This window comes from Oryzias melastigma, linkage group LG20 (genome assembly GCF_002922805.2).
Source record: "Oryzias melastigma strain HK-1 linkage group LG20, ASM292280v2, whole genome shotgun sequence".
NCBI lineage: Eukaryota > Metazoa > Chordata > Actinopteri > Beloniformes > Adrianichthyidae > Oryzias > Oryzias melastigma.
The window spans coordinates 19,806,195-19,831,375 of NC_050531.1; the positions used below are offsets into that span (position 1 = coordinate 19,806,195).

A 25,181-nucleotide genomic window follows, 5' to 3' on the forward strand; every position below is an offset into this window, starting at 1 on the left:
TAGTTTTTACTTTTAAATGTTATTTTTACCTCAAAACTGTTCAATGCAGGTGAAAGAAATATTTTTAACACAGACAAATGCCTTTAAGTTAATGTTGATGCCTTTTTGTTTGCTGTACACATTTTTTTGTTTTTTGGATTTGCTTCCTTACCATGAAAAGTCAGTCTGGCCTCCACTGACATGGATGAGGAATCCTCAAAAAATGTCATTTCAATGTCACATTGAGATTTCTTTTCTTTTTTTTTGGCTTTGTCTTAGCTTAGTTCCACCATTGATTAGAACCGCCTGTGATGTGTTGGTTGTTTATCTGATTCTGATTGCTTTTGCTTTGTCCATGATTTAGATCTAATCCCAGACTCTGCTGTTGTGGCTCATTAAAACACAAAAACACAACATCTGTTTTGCCCCTTTTTAGATCTACAGAAACGAGGAGCATAAGAAAAATTGGGGGCTCGTCCAGGATGTGTTCACCATCAAGATCTATTTATTTTGTTAGTTTTTTATTGTTTACCTATTTTTCTAATTTCCGTTTGTCCTTGGAGGCAAAGTGTGGTTAACCGTTTTTCTTTGTGGTTTGTAATGGCATTTGAGTCAATTTACTTATTGTTAATGAAAATGAGCGTTTTTGAAATCGGTCTGACTCTATAACCTAGTGCTGGGCAATATGAAAAAAATTGTAAATCACGATATAAATTATTTTATATCACGAAATATGACAATAAAGTATATTTTCAGTTATTCTCTAAAAACTATCATTGCTTACTTTTCTGACTACTTTGAATTATAGATAATTGAAAAGTCACAAGCTTTTTTTTAAACAAACATTTTTTTAAAGTACACAAAAGTTTTAAGTTTGTATAGAAAAACACATTTTTGCAGAAAATTCCACTGGAATTACGTCAACTGTTGAAGAGTTACCAAAACAATATAAACACTGGAGCTAAAGCGCTGATGTTAAAGCTAATTCTTTTTTCTCAGAGGTTATGTCAGTGAGTTCCACTTCTGTCATTTGTTGAACAGAAAAACAGAACTCACTAATCTTACTTTGAAAACAGGAAGCTTTATTGACACTTTATTTTGAAGATTTTGAAGATTCATTTACTTCCGGTGACGGTAGCACGGCACATTTGTACTCAAATTTTCGGGAGCAGATTGTGAGAATGCTCAGATACTTGTTACAGCCCTGTTCCACAGCTTGGGTTATTTCTTCTTTTTTGTAATCTCATATGTTCATTTTCATGGACTTTCCTTGAGGGATGGAAGGTTTGCTGTGTTAGCATCGGCGCGGGAATAGCCTCCTAGCATCATTTACATTTTACTGTGCTCTGCTCACCATCAGACGTCTTGAAAAAGTGGACGGCAACAAAATTATTCAAGACGAACTGATTCTTCAAAGATCGTGTTCTCTTTTAGTTTGATATATTAAAATTTCAACTCCTCCAATTTTCACCATCGATCACATCAGTGTTGATGCAGTTCCCTAAATCAGATTTCAGCACTAGCAGCCATTTATGCTGAGATCCATTTATTATATATTTATTATTATTTAAAAGTCCCTCTTACCTAAGGAACCAGCATTTTTAATCCTACAGGACATTATTTAATGCCACAATGACATTAATTTGAATGTTTTCAAACCTTTTAAATGTTTGGCTGTAATGCAGAAATCCAAGCTAATTCCTGTCAATAAGAAATACTAAAAAACACCTGTTTAAGTCCAAAAATGCATAATATTGGAGCCATAAGCATTTATATAACCACAACAACTCTACTAATCCTGTGATTAAGCAAGGATGACAAACGGCTTACAAAAGATTTAAGGTGTCGCACTGACAAACAAAAGGAAGTGGATAAGCAGCTGATGAGCTGCAGCTTCTCTGCTGCTGAGGCGAAGTTCAAGTCAAACTATTCTGATTTGCAAAACGTTGCATCAGCCGGCAGAACCGCAGGTGTCAGGAGAATGAAATAAAAAGAAACGTAATAAGCCTTCACGTTTGAAATGTAGTGGAACCAAACTAATGAAAAGCAGAGTAGAAACTGGGGAGGTTCAGTGCTGTACCTGTCTGTGGGGAGTCAGAGTCTCCGTCTGAACTCCGACTCCCACCGTCCTCCTCTGTGGCCATGGTCCTCTGGATGTTCTGGTACCTGCAGCAGGAAGCACAGCATGAACGTTTCTGTGTAGCTGGCTGAACATCTCCATGCCTTTTGACAAATGTGAGGCTGTTGCTTCCTGATCTGGACACCAGATGTCAGCCTAACTTCACTTTAGGATGTCTCACCCAAACGCAATAATCCATTTGTTTGATTTTTTGAGTAAAAACAATGGGAACCAAAAAAAGAAAAAAATCCACCATGAATATAAATTTGTGTTTGCTTCTTTGACATTTAACTTATTCTAGTTGAATTAAAAAAATGCATTAAAGAAATCTTTTTAAATTACAAAGTTCACGATGCCAATAAAAACTATGATTTTCAAATACACACTTAACATTTCATTTGACAAAAACTTAATTTTTAAAGCATGTGCAAGCATAGTTTTCCTATTCTCTTTTATGGGTTGTTTTTGAGTTTTCCTTTTTTACAGGAACGAAGAAAATAAGGTCAAATCAAGCCAATTAAAAATTGATTGTAAATTTGATGAACTGATATGGTAAATAAAACAAAAGAAACAAGGCAATTTGAAAATTGTTTTAATCTTTAAATTGTCAAGTTAAATGAAATATTGATTTTTTTTCAAAATAAAATATATTTAGAACTTGAAAGAAACATAAAAAATAATACAATTAAAAACTTAAATAAAAGCGCATATTAATTACCGGGACATTATTGACATTGTACAACAGAAGTTATGGTGACGTCACTTCCACTGTAAAACAGCACCTGTTGTTGACACCGCCTGTGTAAATTTTCAATATTTTTAGTTTTATTTCTTTGTTTCCAAATTTACCATTTTATTTTTCTAATTTTGAGCATTTCTTTTAAGTGTAAAGTTTTAGGTTAAAATCATTTTCTTTTTTTTAATCTATAATCTGGTTTTTCATTCATGTTAAAGGGTAACCAAACAGGGAAGTTGGAGGCTGACTCCGCCCACTGCCGTGATTTGAAAATCCAGTCAGAGGGGTGGGGCTTGGGGGCTGGACTTTTATCATTACTGGAGCTGCAGATCATGAGTCAGACTTTTGAAACTTACATGGTTTGACCAATCACAAAATTCAACTGTGATACACAATTTCAAGCTGTAGGGGGCAGCGGACAGTCAGTTTTTGACCATAATTTTAAGAATTAAACAGTTTTATTTAAATTTGTCAAAAATGTGGCTTTGACCAACAGGCAGCACTTTTAAAACTCCATTTATAGAAATCAACAGCAAAAAAAAAAAATAATTTAGGGTTTGGTTACCCTTTAAGATGATCCTAATTTGACACCATACCAGAGTAAATTCATAAAGTTTTTACAGCAAATGTGTAGTTTTATTTGTTCTTCACAATTTAGGAACAAGAATAAGACTTGAGATAAATATTTTGTTGTCTGAGAGTAGTAATAAGGTAACGCATAAGTAAGTGGCCATCTTTTAGTAGAACAGTGGAACAAACTCAAAATGATTGAGTAAAAAAAGTGTATTCAGCTTTGATTATATTGAAAATATAAGGCGTCATCTTTTTTAAAAAAAAAATTTAAACAGATAGTCTTATTTGTACAGAGTCCCTTAAGGGACATCAAAGTAAAGAAAATAAAGTATTAAAAAAATGTTATTTTTTAAAAGATTGAAAAGTCCTCTATCTACTAACTGGTCCGCACCAGATATTAACTGAAAAAAAATCTAAAAAAACTGAGTTTTTTTAGATTTTTTTTTTTTTAAACTTCAAGTAAAAAAAAAATCTGTTTGCTAACTGATCCGCACCAGTTAGTAACCAGAAAACCTTTTCTTTTACTTCAATGTCTCTTTAGGAGTTGTATAAATTTGGGAGTTAAAAAAGTGATGAGGCAGATTTCCAGTCTGACCTGCGGTTGAGCTGCTCCATCTGCTGCGTGGAGCTGGAGCGAGGGATGCCGTGGTTGCATTTGGTGCTGTGACTCGGTCTCTGCCAGGTCGTGGTCCGGTTGACGTGGTCCACATAGAAAACTCTGCCATGGCTGTCGATGCGAGCTTCCCAGTCTGGATTAACAAAGCAGGAGAGAATTTAAGATGCTAACAAAGAAGTCACATGTTTCATTGTAGTTGTATGAAATCAGAAATCCCTGTCGCTGGGATCAACCCAGCTACAGCTAATGTTGTGTGAAGACACTATTTGAACACATTTCATACATTTTCACAACACAAGTCAGTCATTTTGAAGGATTCAGTAGATTAGTTTGAATAAATGTGATGCTTATTTTGGTCTGGTTTGCTTTTGTGTTACTTTTATGGCGTGTTTAATATTATAATACCAATCCTTTTCTTGGAGGTGCTGCTTACATCTGTAAAAGTGCACATGATGTTGCACAAACCAAAGTCAAGACTGTCATTTATGAGAATGGACAAGTATGAAACCAAACCTCTTAATTCCCCTGGTATTAATTTACTTTTAGGTGTGCAAGACAGAATCCACTGCAGCAGACACAACTGCCTGAAAGAGGATGAATTTCAAGAAGCAGCTTTTTTGGGTAAAGTTAAAAAAAAAAAAAAAAAAAAAAACTTTACTAGATTGGATTAATAATCTCTGATGTGACCAATAGAATACGAAACAGGTTTGGGACAAAGCAAAAAGACATAGTTCAGAGGAAAATTCAAAGCACCTAAAACCAACCCTGCCTCCACCATACACACACATCTACAAATGTGTACACACTCGTGCAGATGTATGCAGAGACTTTCATGAATAGAAAATAAAGCAAGACACATCAGTCTGTGCATGGGTTTACTTTTTGGTTTAAAATTGGATTTATGAGAGTCAAAAAGAAACAGAAACATCTGAAACTTCTGGGTTTTTCTCATTGACAGTACAGGAAAACTGGACCAGGCAAGTGTGACATCACCCTGAAAATGGCTTACTACCTGCTCCAACGAAATTATGGCAATTCACTCACTATTTTTTCATGATACAAATGCCGCCATGTTGGAGCCAGACGACATCAGTTTGCAGTGATTGGTCTGAGCCGATCTGAGTCGCCCTTTTTAATGGCTACCGCTCTCGTCAATCAGGAGTTAGTGAGCTTGTTGGAAGTCCACATCCCTACCACTGAAAGCGAGCTCAGGAGAATCTGTCAATCAACTGTTTCAAGAGGGGGCCAGTGGCTTACACCTCCTTTTATCAAGAGGACCTGGTCACAGACAATAACACGGCCCTAAGATGGCTCCAGAACATCATTAGCCGGAAGTCTTCTGCCGAAGCTCGAACAAAGTTCACGCTCTTTCCCTTGAAAAATACCAGAAATGGGTTACAGTTTGAGTTAGGGTAAGGGTTACGGTTTGGATAAAGGTTAGGAATCTTCTAGCAGGGATACACAACTTTAGCTTCCGGCTACAGTTGCGACATTTACGCTTTTGGCTAATGATGAGTTTAATGTTGTGTTTGGGAACCATCTTGGGTGCAACCAGGTCCCTCTCTGTTTTATTGAAGCATCTGATTGGTCAGTAGGAAAAACATTATGTACAGTTAAAATTTGGATTATCAAGAATGTGTTAAAAAAAAAAAAAGGTGCAAGAATGATTATTCTGACAAATTCGTTGACTGAGTAAAACCTGTTTATGTCTAAAGAAAAGTCTATAATTTTGGATTCTTGGAGTCAACAGGGTCTTCCTGTTTGAAACATGGGGTGGAAAGCGTCACTCAGTCTAGTTCTCCTTTACAGTTAATGGTTTTTCTTCAGTTTTTGGAAATGACTGTGAGGGTTTGCAGACAATATCACCTGAAACAAGTTCTAACCAAGAAAATAAAACCAAATGTTCTGCCTAATAACCACCTGCATCTCTGTAATCATAGACATGACACACAAGACATGTTCCAACTTTTCTGCAATTTCTATATTTGTGATTCTGTAAGAAGTCACTTCTGCTTCCTAATCTCCATGCATGCCGCTGACATAACTGGTTGGGACTGGATGGGAATTAACATCAGTTAAAGATGTCAGCTAAACACTCATTGAAGGACTTATCTAATAAAAGAGAAGCTTGTTTCCGTTTTAACAGCCATTTCTGTGGGAATCCTGATCTGCAGTCTGATAATGGAACACAGTTTGAAAGGCGAGGAGACCGCTGAGTTCCACTGAGCCACGAGTACGGTCTAATTTGAATTCTGAGTCGTCACAGTTTGACTGCATGAAAGCAGCTTTACTCAGAAGTGACTAACTGCAACAGGATGAGGAGGAGGAAAACTTCACTGTGTGCTCTTTGTCATGACTGCTCCTCACACACACAAACACACGTTTTATGAAAGCATGTTTCAGGTTTTTGATGATTTAATGATAGGATGTAAAGAATACAGCGATGTTTTAATCTCTGTATGCAGCTGACATTCGCTGATCAGCTGTGGGAATAATTACTGCCACATATGAATGAGACTAAAGTCATTTGTGAAGGAGATGACTGCTGACATTTCAATGCATGGGAACATGAATGTGACATTCACAAAGAGCGACTGAGTGTGTCCTTTAAAAAGACGAATCGAACAAAAACTACTTGTATGCTAAATACATTCACTCCAGTACAGTCTCTGTATAGACGCTACAATTTGGCAGGTCACGGGCTTCATCTCAGCTCCATTCTGATACATCCACTTGTAGACGAATAGATCCATCTACTCATTCATTTTCATTGTCTGAGGTAGCATCTGGCTCAAAACTGGACAGCTGTATAGCTATTATTTGCCATTTTTGTTGCACCAGTAATGTCAGGATGGGGGTTAGCGGGAGAGCATGTAAACAAGTGGATGATGGGAAATGGGATCAGACTTACTCCGTGCCAACATTGAAATCCACAACTCAGAGGCAAATCTCTAATGAACTATTTCCACTCTCCAGAAAATATGTCCTAAAAGAAGATAGTTTTTTTTATTTTGCAAAAAAGAAACAATTATTGTTAAAAGATCACTGGGAGTTTTTTACAATAGATTAAAAGACTTTAAGAAGGGTGATTTTGAAAGAGATTTTTTTATTATTCTAAAACAATTCCAGTCATGTTTTTGGAGTACTATCTTCTGGTATGGTTACTGATCAAAACAGAGCCAAAGATCGCTTCTTCAAGCTGGCTTTGAAACATTTAAGTGTAAATGAAGTGTCCAAATGGTGGATGTTAATGGAAGATAACACAAAATACCCATGTTAAAAAGCAGATATTGAGGGTGATATGTACAAATGACCATGTTAGCACACCATAGGGTGATAATGAGACTCCATAGTAAGACTGGGAGCTGTGCGAGCTTACTTGGAGGTAAGGCTTGGTCTGTGGCAGCAGGAAAATGGTTAAGGTCATGGCTGGGTCGCAGAACAGGAAGATGGTCAACAGGAGGGGAGGAGTCTGAGCCTACAGGACATCAGAGAGACACCATGGGATCAATTTCAGTAAGGGGGATGTCCTACGGCAACTGTCCAATTACAAATGTATCAAGAAAGTACAGGATGTCGAATCTCTACATGTTATAACTTGTAACAATCCTCAACAAGAACAAATTAGAATGTTCTTTAAATTACTGTGGCCAAATTTGTGTGAAAAACCCTCCTGACTACCAACAAGGCACATTTGTCCTCTGTAGAAGACATTTATAAAAAAGAATATCTCCCACCAACTTCATACAAGTGACTTGACTCCTATTGGTAGCCACAGAAGTCATTTGGGACTTTTTAATCATACCAAACATGACAGGGTGGGAATCTGAGAATTGTAGTTTTTGATAGATTACCAAAAAAATGAACAAAAATGTGTTTCTCTGATAGTTAGGAGGTTAAATGACTAATCATACCACAGATCTCCCAATGTCTTAATCTTACTTTGGCTTTTTGAAATAAATGTACATGGCATCCACCAGCATATTAATAGGTATTCCTCCACGGTATGCAGGGACAAGTTTATTATTTTTTATGAAAAATTGTGGTAATTTGAAAGAACAATACTAAGTAGTCTTTTGAAGCAATGGCTGATTGTGATTTGCCACAAAACCTGTTTCTTCAATCATTTGTTGAAGAATTCAGCATTTACTTATGTAACATGATGGTACTTTACATTCACAGACCCATTCACACATTCACACACTGATGGTAGCTCTGATGCCAAACACTGGGGTCAACCATCCACCAGAGGCAATTTGGGGTTCAGAATCTTGCCCAAGGACAGTTCGACACATGGGTGGGCAAGGTCGGAATCAAACCTGGGACCTTGTGATCAGAGGTTGACCACCCTGATCCAAATATCATGTAACTTTTGAGTAAGTCTTGAGAGATATCATATAAATCTTGTTGGAGGAAATTATGCCAAAAAAATCCTTTTGGTGGGAACAGGGACTGTTATATGTTACCCACCAGGATTAAAGTGGGTTTCAGTGTCTTGCTTTAGGACACTTCAACTCATGGGTACCCAGACCAAGCAAACGGGAAACTAACGTTCCAATCAAAGACTTGCCAACCTATGTGCGATCAGGAAGACACCTCCAATAAAGGAGTGGTTCTGCAAGTGGTGACCACAGACAACTTCTCCATCCTTGTGTTTCCTGGCTGTTGTTTTCTTGACTTTTGAATGCTGACAGTGTTGTCACTCCAGCAGTACCATGAGACAGCGTCTACAACCCACACAAGTGGCACAGATAGTGGAAATCTTACAGTACAGCACATCAATGTGAGTGTCGGAAGAAGTTTTGCTGTCTGTCAGGGTAGTGTCCAGAGCATGGAGGCACTACCAAAGGACAGGCCAGTACATCAGGAGATGTGGAGAATGCCATAGGAGGACAATATTTCTGCATCAGGACCACTACTTCCTCCATGTACAGGGAGAAACAAGAGGAGCACAGACAGAGCCCTGCAACATGAGTCCCAGCACGCAACAAATGCGCATGTGTCTACTCAAACTGTTAGAAACAGACTTCATGAGGGTGATATGATGGCCCAACACCCATAAGTGGGAGCTGTGGTTCCAGTCTAAAACTGTTCTAGATGTTTGGCATTTGCTAGAGAACACCAAGACTGGTTAATTTGCCACTGGGACCCTGTGCTCTTCACAGATGTAAGCAGCTTCACACTGAGTACATGGGACAGAGTCTGAAGACGTCACTGAGAATGTCCAACTGCCTGGAACATCGTCCAACATGACCAGTTTGGGATGGTATTTCTTTGGAGGGCTGCACATTTTTCCACATGGTGACCAGAGGTAGGTGCCATTAAGTACCGAAATGGGATTCTCAGACCCCCTGTGAGAGCGGATGCTTGTGCGAATGGCCTTGGGTTCCTCCTAATGCAATACAATGCTAGACTTCATATGTCTGGAGTGTGTCAACAGTTTCTACTAGATCAAGGGTAGGCAACCCTGGTCCTCGAGTTACACCTTCCTGAACCAGGTAATTGTCACGGGTTCCTACTCACGACTGATTACATGGTTCAGGTGTGTCCAGCCAATAAGAACATGCCAGGGCAGGTTATGTTGGAAAACATGCAGGAAGGTGTCACTCGAGGACCAGGGTTGCCTAACCCTATACTAGATGATGGTATTGATGTTAAGGACTTTCCCCAGACCTGAATCCAGTTGAGCACATCTGAGACATCACGTCTCAGTCAATCCACCAACGCCAGATTGCACCACACACTGTCCAGGAGTTGGTAGATGCTTTAGTCCAAAAATTGTGGGAGATCCCCTAGGAGACCATTCGTCCCCTCATTGCCAGATTTGTGTGGCTGCTGCCCACCTTTGGGCGATATGTCTTGTTGGCCACCACCATCAGTTTCCCTTGGGATTAAAAAAAATATTAATGTATTGTATCGTCAGAGCACTGTGCTGTTGTCCTGTTGTACTACCCAATAATTACCACCATGCTTTCCACTAAAATGTGCCTAGGACCTGAGTGTTTGACATCAAAACTGCACACCTTGATGTGTGAATTGAATTCAGTTTGAATGCAGAATTTGTTATATGACTGTGGTGGGGGATGGGTTTGAAAGTGTGAATCTGATGAAGCACAATTGACAAAAACAGTTGGAAAATGTAAACAGAGTAAACATTGTGTGTAGTCAGGAGGTGACACGGGAAAAGTTTTTCAAGGACATGTACAGCTTTTCCGTGTATCCTTTATTTTCTATCCTATATTAGTTTTTGCTTGTTTTGTCAATAACCTTGTTGGAACTTTATGACTTTTGGTGTTTTGGTGGTAATTTTTAGTTTGCCTTTTGAGTCACACTAAATGGAAATTTAAATGTCTTTCAGTAATTCCTACACATTTCAATTGAATGGTAGAATTCAAATATGATACCAATCGAAACAACAGAAGGCGACTCACGTTTTAGTGCTTTAATCAGACTTTGAAGACACGTCAACGATCCCATTGCCATGTTATGACTTACGCAAACCAAATTTGTCCTCCTGATGCAGCAGAGCACAGAAAAACACAAAATCCTGACAGATCAGATCAGTTTGATATAATTAATGGGAGCCTCAGAATCGGAGGGAGCATCTTGTGAGCTGTTGGATAATGAGCACCATCCTTCTGGTAACAGATTACACTAATTTGCCCAAAGAACACAATGATGGTAATGAAGCTAACTGCCGACTGATGTCTTCATCAAAATCTGTATTCAGTTGTTTATAATGTTTCCAATATTAGACTACAAATAGGACACTTAAAGACAAGGTATTTGTCGAGTTAATACCAAGAGAGTAATAAACTTTCTTTGAATCCTATGATATTATTATGTATATTTCACAGAATTATACATTCATTTGAAATGTCTTGTTTTTTTCTTATCGCTCTGACATGTGGGTGAAGGAAATAGCGTGTCAATGTAAAATGGAAATGAACAGCTTGCTTTGTGGCAAGATGGTGAACTCAGATGGAATGACTGTTGTGAACACATAATCTATAGAGTGCATTTACATTAGTGGGGAGGAATCGCCCACAGAGAAGAAACCTTATGATCAGTGCTAAATGGCTTTAGTAGGAGGAGAAGCCTGGCTGCAGGAGACCGAAGCATCGATCATCGTTTTTCCTCATTACGACTAAAAATAGCCTCAAGCCGGCGCAGTCCCCGTTATATTTCTGCTGCTTTAAATTGAGAGGAAACATGTTATCATGCAGGAACACAACATCATACATGATCAAAACGAAAGCTGATAAGATAGAGAAGACAGGGATAGTCGGTCTAATGACAGTTGATTTCTGTATGTCAGCCAACTGTTCAACCCTGATCCTCATGAGCCACCAGCCTGCCTGTTTCCAGCTCTCACTGGACTACTTGATGCTGACCTCCTAAATCAGGTGAGTTCAGTCAATCAGGATGTGGAATCACTCGAGTCAGCTATTAAACAGCAACATGGGCAGTGAGGGCTGTAAAACAGACAGGGTTGTGGCTCTTGAAGACCAGGGCTGGTCAACACTGATCTAGAATGTTCCATCTAGCCTCATTACAGTAAGACTTTCTTAGATCTCAGAGGCCCTTCCTTAGAGTTCAGTACAGTTAGTTTTTAGCTCTTACATAAATAGCTGATGAATGACTGAGCAAAGCAACTGTGACAGAAACACAGCTAAGCCTCTGGGTAAAGAAAAGGTAAGTGGTATTTATAGGAGGAGGAGATAGTAAAGATTGGCAGAACTTCTACTTTGAGGGATTACCTATTGGTTTTGCTTCCCCATAAGTCTCTTCACTCTTAATTATTTTCACTAGATTATTTCAAGGAAATTTTACTTTTTACTTCTTGCTTTTTTAAAACAATTCTTTGTTTTTTTAACTAAACAAATATTTCATTAACTGCGATAACTGAACTAGACGCAGAAAACAACATGAACAAAACAGCTTCACATTTCTAACACAAGATCAATGCACGGAAGCAGAAATAAATACGTCTCCACAGATTCTGTCACAATTGTGTTTTATAGCTGGGTTCAGTGTTGACATGCATTTGCAGAATGCTGGGAATGTGGTCACAATGAGAGGAATTCGAGCGTCAAATTTGTGTCCACTGCCTCGACCCCTGTCCAAATTTGTGCTCACCAAGTCGACACCCCTGATCGCGTGTGGATTGACTATATATCTAATTTACATAATTCATATTTATTAAAAAAGAAGAAGAAGGTAATGAATGCAAATCCAAATTTCTTAAAGGCTAAAGTAAATCCATGCAGCTCCTTCTAGGTTTTGATCATTAGAAGACGGGCAAAAATGTCTCTTTTACTGTCAAAGGTTGGTGACCTCTGAGCTAGATGAAGCACTCACCTCTCTGTTCCTCCACCTGCTGGTCTTTAAACAAGGTTACACCACGCTGGACAAGATGGAATAGTCAACATTTTTCTTCCAGAAAAATAAAATTGTTAGGACTCTGGATTTATGTTTTGGCTAACCACAATTAGATATAACCTTAAAATTGGAAATAGTATTTTTGTTTGTGTGTGTTTTAAACAATGAGACAAGCCAAAAGAAACAACATAAACGCCCACAGCTGTCCAGGAGTCTGACAGTCGGACATTTTTATTGCATTTCGCAGAAGGTTAATGTAATTTCCTTTGTGTGGGACTGTGTGTAGGAGTGTGTGCATTTGTGTTTATGTGCAACCAAAACAGGGAGTGCCCTTGGTTTCTTGATGAGGGTTAAAGAAAGGAAAAAATGATCAATGTTGGTAAATAAAGAAGTCTTGGAGGGTCATTGCCAACAGAGGGAAACAAAGAAGTCAATGTGTCCTGCTTTCTTATTCCACAGAGGGAGACAGCCTTCCAGAAAAATCTACTGCCGTACAGTCGGAGATGCATCATCCAGTGATGCGTGGCAGCCAGTCTCAGTTTACTGCAGACCATTAAGCAGCTTCTATTCAACCTACGATGTGGTTTATATGTGTTCTGTTTAAGCACTGAGATTACTTCAATGTGAACATCTTCTGGTTCTTCAGCACAGAAAATCTTTGGCCTACGTTCAGCTTTTTCAAAAATGTTTTGTTTCCATCAAAAAATTGGTGTAAATGATATCAGTGCACAATTAAAAATGAATGGAGAAACCTTTAAACCCTTCTAAAATTGTGTTTTCCTGGAGTATGATCGAAAGCCAATTATTGTTTTGGCTTTTTTAAATTATTTTAGGTATTTTTTGGTATACTTTGTTAAGGATTAGATACTTTTTTCCCACTAAAATTTAGCTTTTTTGGCCATTATTTTTTAAATAATAGCATCATCATATTTAACATTTACTATTTATTTGATTCTTGTGATTTTTTTTTCTAACAATGTTGGCCTTTCGTTGAATACTTATTTTTTCTTTACCTCTTTAGCTTTACGTTATGTTCACAATGCCTCTGGGAATGTGCGTTTTAGCAACTTTTTTTCAATAAAAGGTCAAGGTCACGTGTCAAAGTCAAGGCCCAGGGACGGATTCGGCCCTCCAGGAAATTCAATCTGGCCCTCCAGGTCATTTTATTATTTTGCTATTAATTTTATCTTGCGCTTATTTCTAACTTGTATAATTTTGACTAAATATATTTCTATGGAGAGTAAAAAATTGAAAGTTATTTAAGGTTTAAGTTAATTTATTCTGGAATAATATTCTTGTCTGTTTTTATTCATGGTAATGTTAAAAATTACGTTTTTAAAGTTTAAAAAAACTAGTTTTAGTGTGTTCAATAAGTATTTATCCTTTTTACACGACCTAATGTGTGTTTTGGATTTTGCGATTGAGTTTAACACCCCAGGTTTATGTAAACACACATATATGCGTTTTGGGCCTCCACATTTAAAACTCGTAATAATTTGTTGTATTATACATTTTTAAGACTCCACATGAGAAATGCCCATCCATTGAACACACAGGATGAACTTTGACCAATGATGGACTCGGATTAGGTGGTCAGGTATTGACGGCATCCCTTTTCATTCACAGAAGTGACAACTGATGAGAATTGATCATTATTGATCATTTGGTTTGTGCACAGCTTTAATTCTAAGACATCAAGTATTTCATATATCGGAATAGTGCTGAGAAAGAAAAAGCCTAGAGCAAGATTCACCAGATTTGCACTTTGGATTTAATCCCTTTCAACTATAGGTGGCGCTAGTATCAGGTTGTGACAGTCCTTATATGCCTGGTGTGATCAGGGGTCAAAATGTGTTGTGTTTTAGTATTAGGCAAATCATTTTAATGTTTTTGTAATTATTTTGGTTTTCTACATATCTTAAATGTTTGATGAGTGGATGATAAAGTCCAGTATTACTTCATGCTAAAAACATTCAGTTGAAATGATGGACAAACATCATTATTAATCAGAGATGTCCTGGTTTTAGTAAAAAAATGAGATAAAACACTTCTTAACACAAAAGTCATTTAGAAACATTAAAATTAAATGTTAAAATGAAACATGACTGTTTGGATAATGACTTTTGTCCATCGAATCAACTAAACGTTAATTGGCATAAAGTAATATTGGATATTATCATCCAATCGGTGATGTCTCATAGTACCTATGTTATCCGTTGAGTTTCATTTTTAACATTTTTTTTTATTTCTGGAAATTACTTTTGTTTTCTGAAATGTTGCATTGTTATTTGTTTCGTTTTTTGGAATTGTGCTTTAGTTTCTAAAATTTTGCTTTGAATTCTAAAATGTAATTTTTTGTAAAATTTGCTTTGCTTTTTAAACTGTCGTTGCGATCTTTAAATAAGTTTCTGCGTTGAGTGATTTGTTGGAGCAATTTGGACTTCAGGGCCACCGTAGGCTGACATTAAGACCTACAGGGTTGAAATCAGTTTGCCGTTAAAATTTGAAATCCTGTGAAAATAATTATGTGAAAATAGGTGACTTTTTGCTCTCTAGCTTTTCTGTTTGTCAAGTTAGAGATTTTTTCACTCATTGTGCAGCTATATAGTGTCAGAAACAGTTTCATAAAAAAGCTGTGTTGGAGGACAAGAAAATCTGTCTAAATTTAGAAGCTAAACTCTTTAGCTGTGGGATTCTGGACAGAATGAACTTTTTAATTTCACCCAAAAATCTAAATTCTGATTTAGTTTTTGTTTGTTTTATTTTGTTGGAATGGTCAATATGATTGAATATAAGTGAGTAATGATGTTCATCCTTTCTCGTTTCTCCTCACCTATGCCGTTCCTGTCGCTGGGTCCAGCCACAGCCGGCTCCCCCTGCTCCCCTCTCCTGTTCTCCTTGCATCCGCTCGGTGGCGTCCTGCCTCCCTCTGGCCCGCCCAGATTCTGGCCCTCAGGGTGGGCGAAGTCCGGCACCGACTCAAAGGCGCTTTCCTCCTCGTCTTCTTCGTCCTGGGAGGAGAACACCGTGCTCCCAGAGAGCCGGTTGCTGTCCACTGACGACAGGCGGTTGTGGCTGCAGAATCGGCCCCTCCCCTCAAAGCCTGAGTTGCTGTAGCAGGAGGTGCTGTAACAGGAGGTGCTGTAGCAGGACGTGCTGTAGCAGGAGGTGTCGCAGAACTCGCACTCGTTCTCCCCCAAAGGTCTGTGTGTGCCACCACAAACCCTTCTCCCGCCGTTGCTGGAATCCCCCTCCTCGCTGTCCAGGCAGGAGGGGGAGATTCTCCTCATCACGGGGTGCCCCCTGCCTCCATCGCCCTCCAGGAGCTGGTTCAGCTCCGACAGGCGCTCGATGGAAAGGCTGCGGGGCAGGGAGCGCCGGCAGCACGGCCCCGGACACTCGGGCACCTGCAACAATCGAGAGATGTTCAGCTGCACTCCAGGTTACATCTGCAAACTCTACTGAGATGACCTTTGACCCACCTGTGACGGCGACTGAGTGGTATCATCATCCTCCTCCTCTTCCTCGGGGCCGTTCTCCTCCTTGGAGGTTTTGAGTGTGGGTGACGTGGCGTCCACAGTGCTGCTGGTGTCCTCCCCCTCCTGGCTGGGAGCTCTCTGCTGGGCAGACGGGAGGCTGTGGAGGAGGTGGTGAATGCGGATGTAGTGGGAGCGCGGCGTCTCCGGCTCGCCACAGGCCGACGCGATCACCGTCTCCAGCTCCGACACCGGCAGGGAGCAGGGCCGGTTTTTACGCCGGGAGGAGGCGTTGGAATTCAGGTTTGATGACGGAGGCTGGCAGGAGCAGGGAGGGGAGCTCCTTTCTCCTCCCTCTGTTTCTCCCTTCGGGGCCCCCTCGCCTGCTCCTGTGGCGCTTTCCTCCGAAGGAGCCTCCACTGCAGCTGCTCCACCGGAGGAGGCTCCAAGCTCCTCTTCGTCTCCATCTTTGCTCTCAACCGCCGGCGACTGAGGAGCGACCTCCTGTCTCTGCTCCTCCTCTGCCCTCGCTTCTCCTCCTTCCTCCTGTATACCGTTGGCCTCCTGCTGTTCCTCATTCTCCTCCTGCTGCTGAATAGCTGGAGGTTCCTCCCTCCTGTCCTCCTCCTCCTCCGTACCTCCTTGCTCCACCTGTGCTCCTCCTTCCTCCTCTTCCCTCTCAGCAGGATGGGTTTCTTCCTCATGTGTGGGGGGTGAGTTCTCTGCTTCAGGGGGGGCGTCCAACGGTAGATTGGGCATGTCGGGGCCCACGCTCAGCGTGTCGTCATCTGCTGCTCCGCCGGCGTCGTCCGCTGCGTTTGCCGCCTCAGCGCACGCCGTCTCAATGACCAGAGAGACTTCCTCGTCATCTGAGGACGAAGTTATATTTGAAGCACAAAACACACAGAGCAGCCAGAGAAGAGGAGGGATGACAAATGTAGCTCTCATTCTGACGTACCGGGGTGAATGGAGGAGGTCAGCTCAAAGCGGAACAGCAGCTGGCCGCAGACGTGATCCGTCGGCACCCTGCGGCCCAGAGAGTAACTCACAACCCGATCCCTGCAGACGGAAGACAAGAGAAGATTACAGTAGAAGCAAAATGAAGAAAAGCAAAAAGCTGGAAAGCTGTTTGAAGCTCTTTCTCTAACCCGATGGCGTGTTTTTCCAGCAGCCTCTGGACCGGGACGGACAGCTTTCCGAGGAAGCGCTTGATGATCGGTCGACTCTTGGCGAATTTGTCCTTCACTTCAATCTCCAGGACGTCGGTGGGCAGAGACACGAAGTTGAACCTCTGTGGACACAAAGACGGAATCATCACCCAAACGAACCCACTCTGATAAAAGTGGTGTTTCTGGTGTTTTTCTGATGAATTAAAGGAAATTCAACTCAACATTGCATTTCTGAGTTCGTCTTTATTCAAATTGTTATGAATCAGGAGCAGATGAGAAAATGCTGTTAGAAGAAGATCGTAAAGAACTGAAAGGCTTGAGGACGAAAAAATACAATAAAACTCAAAGAGGATTAACTGTCAACATCTGAAGGCAACGATTTCTGATTCTGTTCCTAAAATTGTAGATATAGAATAATTTTCTACAAAAGAGGTTAAATTAAAATTGTATCTTGAAAAATACCTGTACGGAAATACAAAAGTTTGATTGATACATTGATAATCAATCAAAAACATTTACATTGACATAACAAAGTGGTCCTATTTTATCACTAATTCTAGTCAATCCTGACATTGTGACAAAAAAAGGAAATGTATAATTTAATTACATAAAAAAAAAATGAAATAATTCATTTTTTTGTGAAAATCCATTGAAGGATTAAAGGTCTGCTGCAGTGTTTGCAGCATTTGATGCTTTTGTTTTATTATTTCAAAATATTGATTCAAAATCTGATTTGATTGCAGAACTATAAAACGCTTCAAATATTTTTTTTTCTATTATTGTACAATGTAGTCAATTTTTCTAGATTTTATTTTATTTTTTAAGAAAATAAAACATCTTTTCAAACTGTGCTCTGGTCTGTTGTTTATTAGCCTTATTGGGGCTTCCTGCTGTGGCACAAAATATTTTAATTAAAATATTTATAGTATTTATAATAATATTTATTTCTATTATTTAATAATATAATATTTATAATAATAGTTCTTTGTGTAAAGAAAAAATATTTTACTGTTCTGGAGTAAAATTGAACTTTTAATGAACAGAACTGCATCACGTCATGCTTATTATGCAAGAGTAACACTGTAAATTGTCTGTGGATTTAAAAAAATTAGTCGAAGGAGTCAGAAGCAAGTAAAAGTCAGTATTTCTTCAAAATATTTCATTTAACATCTAGGATTCATGCTACAATACATAAATAAATAAAGACTTAAAATTCTTCATGCAAATTTTCACCTCTTTGTTTAAAATCTTGCTTTTAAAAGAGCAGACGCATCATTAAAGCAGTCATAGAGCAGAGTTTTCTAACTGTAGCTTAGAGCTTTTACAATGACTGTAAAGACATGAATAATGCAGAAAAAGAAGCTTTTAGCTGCTGCTGTCTTCTATAGAAATGCAGTTTTTATCAATTCTGGTGCATATGAGAAAAAGGAATACCTCCATCTTCGTTCTCCAATATATTTAATAGTTTGCATTTACAGTAGCTTATCAGGCTCTTTTGCCATTTTTTCCTAATGTAATTCCACTGTAATTGCAGCATAAAGACTGTTCCTGCATCTCTTAAAGTGTACGTTTGCTTTCTGCTCAACTTGCAGCGTTTTACGCCTGCTCTGACTTTACCATTGTCTTTCCTTGAAGGGAAGTGGAGCATGAATGTGACATTAAAGCGACGCGCAGAAGCAAAAAAGAGCAGTTAGTCGTTTAGGATGGAGGTAAACCGCAACGTGATGCTGGCAGTGCTGAAAAAAAGGAGAGGGGGATGAAAAGAAAAGGCGGAAGCGAAGAGAGGAAAAAGTAAATAATTCACAAGTTGGCCCAAAAGGGAGCAGATCGAGAAAATTTAGTTTGTAAGGATGGAATTTGGAGACAGGAAAAATAAATGAGAAATGGGTTAAAGCAGGAGAATTGAGGTAAAGTAATAAATGGCTGATTTGGTGCAGAAACAGACAAGCGGTCCAACCAATTTAGAAATGCCCTCCTGTAAAGTCAAAGGGTAATACAAATCAATACAGCAAGGTCACGGTCTTGCATATTACATCTCTAATATTGCAACTCTGCAGTGGCACTCTGCTGAAGCAGCCATGACAGGCACAAAAAATCTATAACTGTCACAGATTTGGTGTTACAAATCAAAAGAGTCACAATTTATGACATTTTCAACTGCTTTGGAGGAGATTCATTTGCATTGACCGTATGAAACTACATGAAAATGTAGAGATAACAACTGCTGAGAGGAAAGCCAAGGTCAGCTGACAGAAGATATCATCTCAATGACATCCAGGACTTTGATTTAGCAGGAGAGGTGCTATCACGTTACGTTTGTTCTCCCATGAAAGGATAGTTTTTCCTGCCTTTGGGTCTCCTTTAGAATCTATATTTATGTGAATATTCAGCTCGGCGAGCCATAAGAACGCCTATAGATGAATTCATGCAGATCGAGGGAGGATCCTTTACCTCCATCAGTATGGAAAATGGTTCATTTGAGGGGATTTTGTGCTGTTTTTCATTTTCAAAGAGCATGAGAGTCAACTAGGTAATTTGGAATTATGTACAGGAGTTTGGTCTCACTTGCTCTAACCATAGTCACAACTGCTCTTACGGCTGTCTATGGGGGGAAAATGTGAAACCATACGGGGCAAGCAAGTGGCCCACAGGAAATATCAAGGTCGTATACCGATTGGTGAATCCAAAGAGTGAAAATGTTCATGCACAAGATACAAATAATAGCTCTTATATACATAAGAGAAGGTAAGGGTGCAGTAGGTGAGACACAGGTGTGTCCTACAGATTTTTCTGTGTTTCACCATCTGAAATCATGTGAACTAGACAAGAAGCTCATTTGTGTTCATGTGATAAGTTTGCTCTCCTTGCATGAAGTCTCTTTGTTAGAATTAAGAACAGGGGTCTCACAATGGCAAGCCATTTGCGTCCCCCGCCTTGATATGAAAGTTCAGTGTCTACAGAGCAACATTTTCTGCATGTCCACATTTTGTTTGTATTTGGTTTGTGATGTTTCAGCTTGCTTTATGCTTAAAACTTTACATTTGCTATTGTAGTTGGATCTGGTCATCAGAAAAGTCCTTAGCAACAGTTGTTAGTAGTGCTAGCTCCTGTTGTTTCACAGGACATGCAGAAGATATTGCTTAATAGTACATAGACATAAACAAATGTTCAATGAACTTGTTCAGTAGACATAGACAATGGACCAAAGATATAGTTTAGATACAGTTTCGTTCACTTAGAGTGTCCGTCAGGTCAATCTGACGTTACACACCTTAGTAGCTTCAAGGTTAAAATTTAGCCCCTTTATTCTTTGTAAGTAATTTTAGATAACAGAGTTTCTTGAAGGACAGAATGGAAATGGTGCATCTGTTTATGCAGATTTGTTGTTCTAAATGCTAAAATAAAAGTATTTCACTCGTTTTTTAATATGATGGTTTATTCATGTTTAAAAGATTATGCAGTTTAATTACAAAAGAGTTATTTAGCATCATCATTAAAATCTGTCTGGAACAAGTTCATTCTGCAATTTAATTTAATTTAGATTTAATTTTAGATGCTCCATTTATCAGCTTTTGCAAAAATGTATCTGTCAAGGAATTAAATCTTTAGTAGTCAAAATATATTTCTGTTTGCAAATGTGGTTGTTGCGACAAGTGAAAGTTGATGGGTAATTCTAAGGATTAAATGCCTTTATCAAGCAGTGTGAACATGCATTAAAGTCTAAACACTGTTCATTTAAAAAAAAGTTATTTCTTGCAATGAAACAAAGACCATTACTGGTATCTTTCTGTTACATATTGAGGTTTTTCATACTTGCTCTGCTTGCAAGTCATGTGGAAATGAGGAGTAAAGAGCAGCTGAGAGCATGCCTCCCAGAAAAGAGCAACATTAAAATCAGGAGAGGAGTCCCCAGAGTGAAACATCAAAAAGCTCCTATCTGTACTTCAGAGGGTTCTCAGAGGCATCTTCGAACAACGTGTACACCATTACATTTTGGGGAAAAAAAAACATAAATGGAACCTAAAAAATATAAATCAGCTCTTGAGGAGATGCTCCAACTTTCTTCTAATACTTCAGAGGTCCAACAATAAACCACCAACTGATTAACAAGAGTACAGAAAAACAACCACAGGGTTTATCAGTGCAGTTCAGAAGTCCTGAAAATCATCTACAGTATTAGACATGCTTTTACAACCTGCAATCATCAACGTTGCATTTTTTTTTTGCCTTGCACTCCCTAAAGATGTTACCTTAATTTCAAAATGCACTTTAGAGACCACACTGTTAGTATAGTAATACTAGTAGTAATGCTAGTATTACTATGGCTTAGTTACAACTGTCCTTATGGGTTGATTAGGAAAAAAAAGCTCAAACCAGTACAGGACACTCGTGGTCCACTTGAAACATCGAGGTCTTGGACCGTTTGAGTCCGTACAGCAAAAATGTTTGTGTACATTTTTTCTACAAACGTTCTTCCAACAACAGAGCATAGAGAACCCAACATGCATGGGTAAGTAGGGGGTTAGACACAGTTGTATAATTTTTCCCTTATTCAACCCCCTCAAATCTTAAGGACCACTTTAGTATAAGTCCAACTACATATATAAATAAGACAACAACACTGGGCACTGTATAACACATTGAACCCATGTGACATAACTGCGTCTAATCCATGAATACTTCACAATACACTTACCACATGCACGACAATTGCACTTTTCATTGCTAACAAGCTAACAAGACGTGCACTCCACTTAAGATGTGCCTTTTCTACAACCTTTAATGGACCTTGATGACCCTAAAAACTGTAACACTCGTACATGTCAACTTCTTGGTTCTTCACTGGTGTTTTGTGCAATAAGCTAAATACTGCAAGTCAGTGAGCCACAGGTCTAATTCAATGCTGTTTTGATGACCTAAACAATCCGGCTCCTCTACCTGGCATCAGGAGAATCATCATAATGGGATTTCATGTGCCTCCTCATGTGGTGAGGTCACTAAACCTTACCTGTACCCTCAAGTATTTGGTATCCTTTCTGTCATCATACCACTGCCAGACTGTAGTAGTTTCTAATCGTCCCAAAGTCACAGATCTGAGTTGTCGACTTCGCCCGTCTTCTGGCCTTCGGCTAACTTGGATTTACGCTCCTTCACATCCAAGTTACCAACCCTCACCTACTACGACCAATGGTTTGCCTAGGAATTAGTGTTTTAGATTTCCCTGTTCACATCAGGACTCTTTGCTTCATGACTCAATGTCTACTTTTGACATATGTCTTTCTTTGACTTTGAAAATCATTTGACTCACCAGCTCCCCAACCTGGTGACAAAACTGGTTTTCTCTCTGTTCAGTGACATTGAGATTCTTAACCATTTTCCTAGCATTTTTTCTCATATTTATATCTGGACTAACTACACTAAATTGGCTAACATACATCTATACAGTCATACTTTTGTAAAGAGAAGAATTCTAAAGAAATATATTATTTTTACTAGGAAAAATGACATCCTGATCAGGAATGGCTTAAAGAGCAGCCAAAAAGGTCAGCTCTGTTGATTGCCAACCAACACTTTCAGATAATAGTAAAATGTTTTTCTGAGTATATGATTTTAATGATCACTTAATGTAATTTTAATTCACTTTGTGGATATCAAATGGGTAAAAAACAACAGCTTTTTCACAATAATTTGACTTCAACATGGCAGCTTTCCCCCACTACAATACACTACAATAAGTACGGTATCAGTACAACTTTAAGGCAAATCTATTTGCAGTGGAAAAACAGCAGCAGAGACAAGCTTCACTGTCAAATCAGAAAATGGCTTAATGGTTTGAGCTGCTATCAGTAAAGATCAACTCCTCAAGCCATTTGCTCTTTCTGATGGTTCTAGACAGACAGAGAAAAGAAACTCGATCAGGTACCATGCTCTGAGGAAATTATACTTTTGGGGAATACTGGACTTTCATGAATCTAAAAATGTTGATGTTTAACACAGACTAAACAAACAAGTTGAATTAAATTACATGTCATTTTTATGCTCAGATTCCCATTTGAGACACAAGCAGCTCTGATTGTGATGACATGGAGAATTGGGACTTGATTAGATTAAGTAGCTGCAGCTGATCACAGTGAACAAGATGGCATGCTAACTACAATGAAAACATAAAAGGAAATGGTGGACGTGATGGTGGGTGGGGGCATCTGAGAAGCATAAACATTGATAGAAAATGTCAAAATTAGCTAAAAATATATATTCTTTTTTGGTGTTCAGTAGAGTCAAGACTTGACTCAAGTTCAGTTGTTTTTTCTTATGTTTTATGCATTTTTTGTCTTGTTCACGTTACATTCTTTGATCACAAAGCAGATCTGTCCCCACAACAACACAGACGATTAAAGGCTAACTTCTCTGGAAACACACGTGTTTTTTCAAGAAAAGGTCATCAATGAAAAGAATCAATTTCCTGATCTTGTTTTGTACAAAGCAAACACAATTGCCATGGATTACATTGATTCTCTTGTTTTGCTTTTAGAACCTCAAAGAACTCAGTCGCCTCCCTATTCAAGCTGTGTATTGGAGGCTGAGTTGTGATCATAAAGTAAGTCTTCATATTTTATTTTGAAAAGCCAGTCCAAATGTTATGAGGAAATCACCTAAAAGGTTAATGTTTCATGTATGCTCATGTGAAAAAAGCACGACTAGAAACACATGTCGTTGGGTAACACATCATTTTTGTCAATAAAGGTTTTCCAGATGACTTCTGCCAACTAATTCTCCACACAAATTTCAATAGAAAATGAATTCTACTAATTTTTTGTTTTTTCGGAGAAAAAAAAATCTAGATCTTTTCTCAATCTAGATCTTCAATTCAGCACTTTATATTTAAATTTATTTCACAATTCAAAGCAGATTAATAAATAACTATGGTTTATTTTTTCATGCAAACATGTTTTATTAAGTTAAACTGTTTTTACCTATCTAGATACTAAATTGAAATAAAGTGTGCATTTCAGTTAAAAAATAAATAAATAATAGTTCTTATAAAACGAAATAAGTAAAATGTTCTTTGCCTGAAAAACGCAAAATAAATGCAAATTTTATTGATTTTTTTTGGTCTTCTTTTTTTTAGTGAAGACCAAACTAAGTTCAATATTATATTTTCTTGAAGCCCCACTCTTGATTCAAGTCTTAACAAAGCAGAACTGTAAAAAATAAAGCTGCATAGGGCAGGTATTTAATAAAAATGTAAATAAAACAAACAAACACATATTTTGATATAAATTTCTGATGATTAAACTGTTAAAATGTAAAACATTTCCAAAAGTCACCAGTACTTCGTGTCATTGATATTTTTTTCCTTTTTACATTAGCGATCATTTTTATCAGCTTTAAATAAAATAATACACTTGTTTTTTCCTTTCACTGCAGAAATGATGTCCTTGAAACAAAGTTTAGTTCTTTTTTTGATTCTTTTTAATTGGCTGAAAACATCATTATTAAAAGACCACTCGACATGCTCTTACAACAGATCATAAGATGATCTGTTGTGCTCTTTTGATCATTTGATCTGTTGTAAAACAGATCAAAAGATGATGTTTTACAACGGATCAAAAGTTGATTGAAGTGGGCCTTTAAAGTTCTTAGTTTCTTTTTTGGATGTTGATCCATCGGCATATATTGATGTAAACCAGTGTTGTGCAGCAGTGTGTAGAGTGTGTCTTCTTGCCTCGGTGGTCCACTGCGGGTTGATTGTGTTGCACACCACTCTGGAGCGCTTCTCCTGCCCGTGGTGGGGCAGCGAGGGGAAGATGCTGTGCTTCCCCGGCTGGATGGAGAGCTTCAGGTAGGGGTCAGGGTTGAAGAACATCCCTTTCTTTAGTCCAACAGCCTGGAGATCTGACAAGTGGAAACACAATGAGTAAGACGCGTTCTTCATTTGTTTTGATGATGAAAAATACAATATTAAAACTAAAATCTGCTGAGAAAAAAAGGGAGAGTGTGACTTCCTGAAAATATATACAACAGTAATGGTTTTAGTGCAATGTAAGCCACCATAACAACATGCAATTTAACATTAAAAAATGTAAAAAAAAAAAATATTGATGCTAAAAACACTGACCCAAACTGCTAA

At 38.5% G+C, this 25,181-nt stretch overlaps 1 protein-coding gene across 4 annotated transcripts in view; it reads right to left on the minus strand.

Moving 5' to 3' along the window:
- LOC112151248 (E3 ubiquitin-protein ligase HECW1) overlaps positions 1-25,181 on the minus strand; it is a 78,623-nt gene that overhangs the window by 27,048 nt on the left and 26,394 nt on the right. For 3 of the 4 annotated variants that reach the window (XM_024280046.2, XM_024280047.2, XM_036217372.1), the window contains 8 exons: positions 24,777-24,946; positions 17,030-17,172; positions 16,840-16,940; positions 15,888-16,750; positions 15,239-15,812; positions 7,403-7,501; positions 4,003-4,156; positions 2,060-2,145 (listed from right to left, as the gene is read on the minus strand). In XM_024280046.2, the coding sequence (XP_024135814.1) occupies positions 2,060-2,145; positions 4,003-4,156; positions 7,403-7,501; positions 15,239-15,812; positions 15,888-16,750; positions 16,840-16,940; positions 17,030-17,172; positions 24,777-24,946 (2,190 nt within the window). The remainder of the gene's footprint in view (positions 1-2,059; positions 2,146-4,002; positions 4,157-7,402; positions 7,502-15,238; positions 15,813-15,887; positions 16,751-16,839; positions 16,941-17,029; positions 17,173-24,776; positions 24,947-25,181) is intronic. The other variant, XM_024280048.2, reaches the window with a different exon arrangement.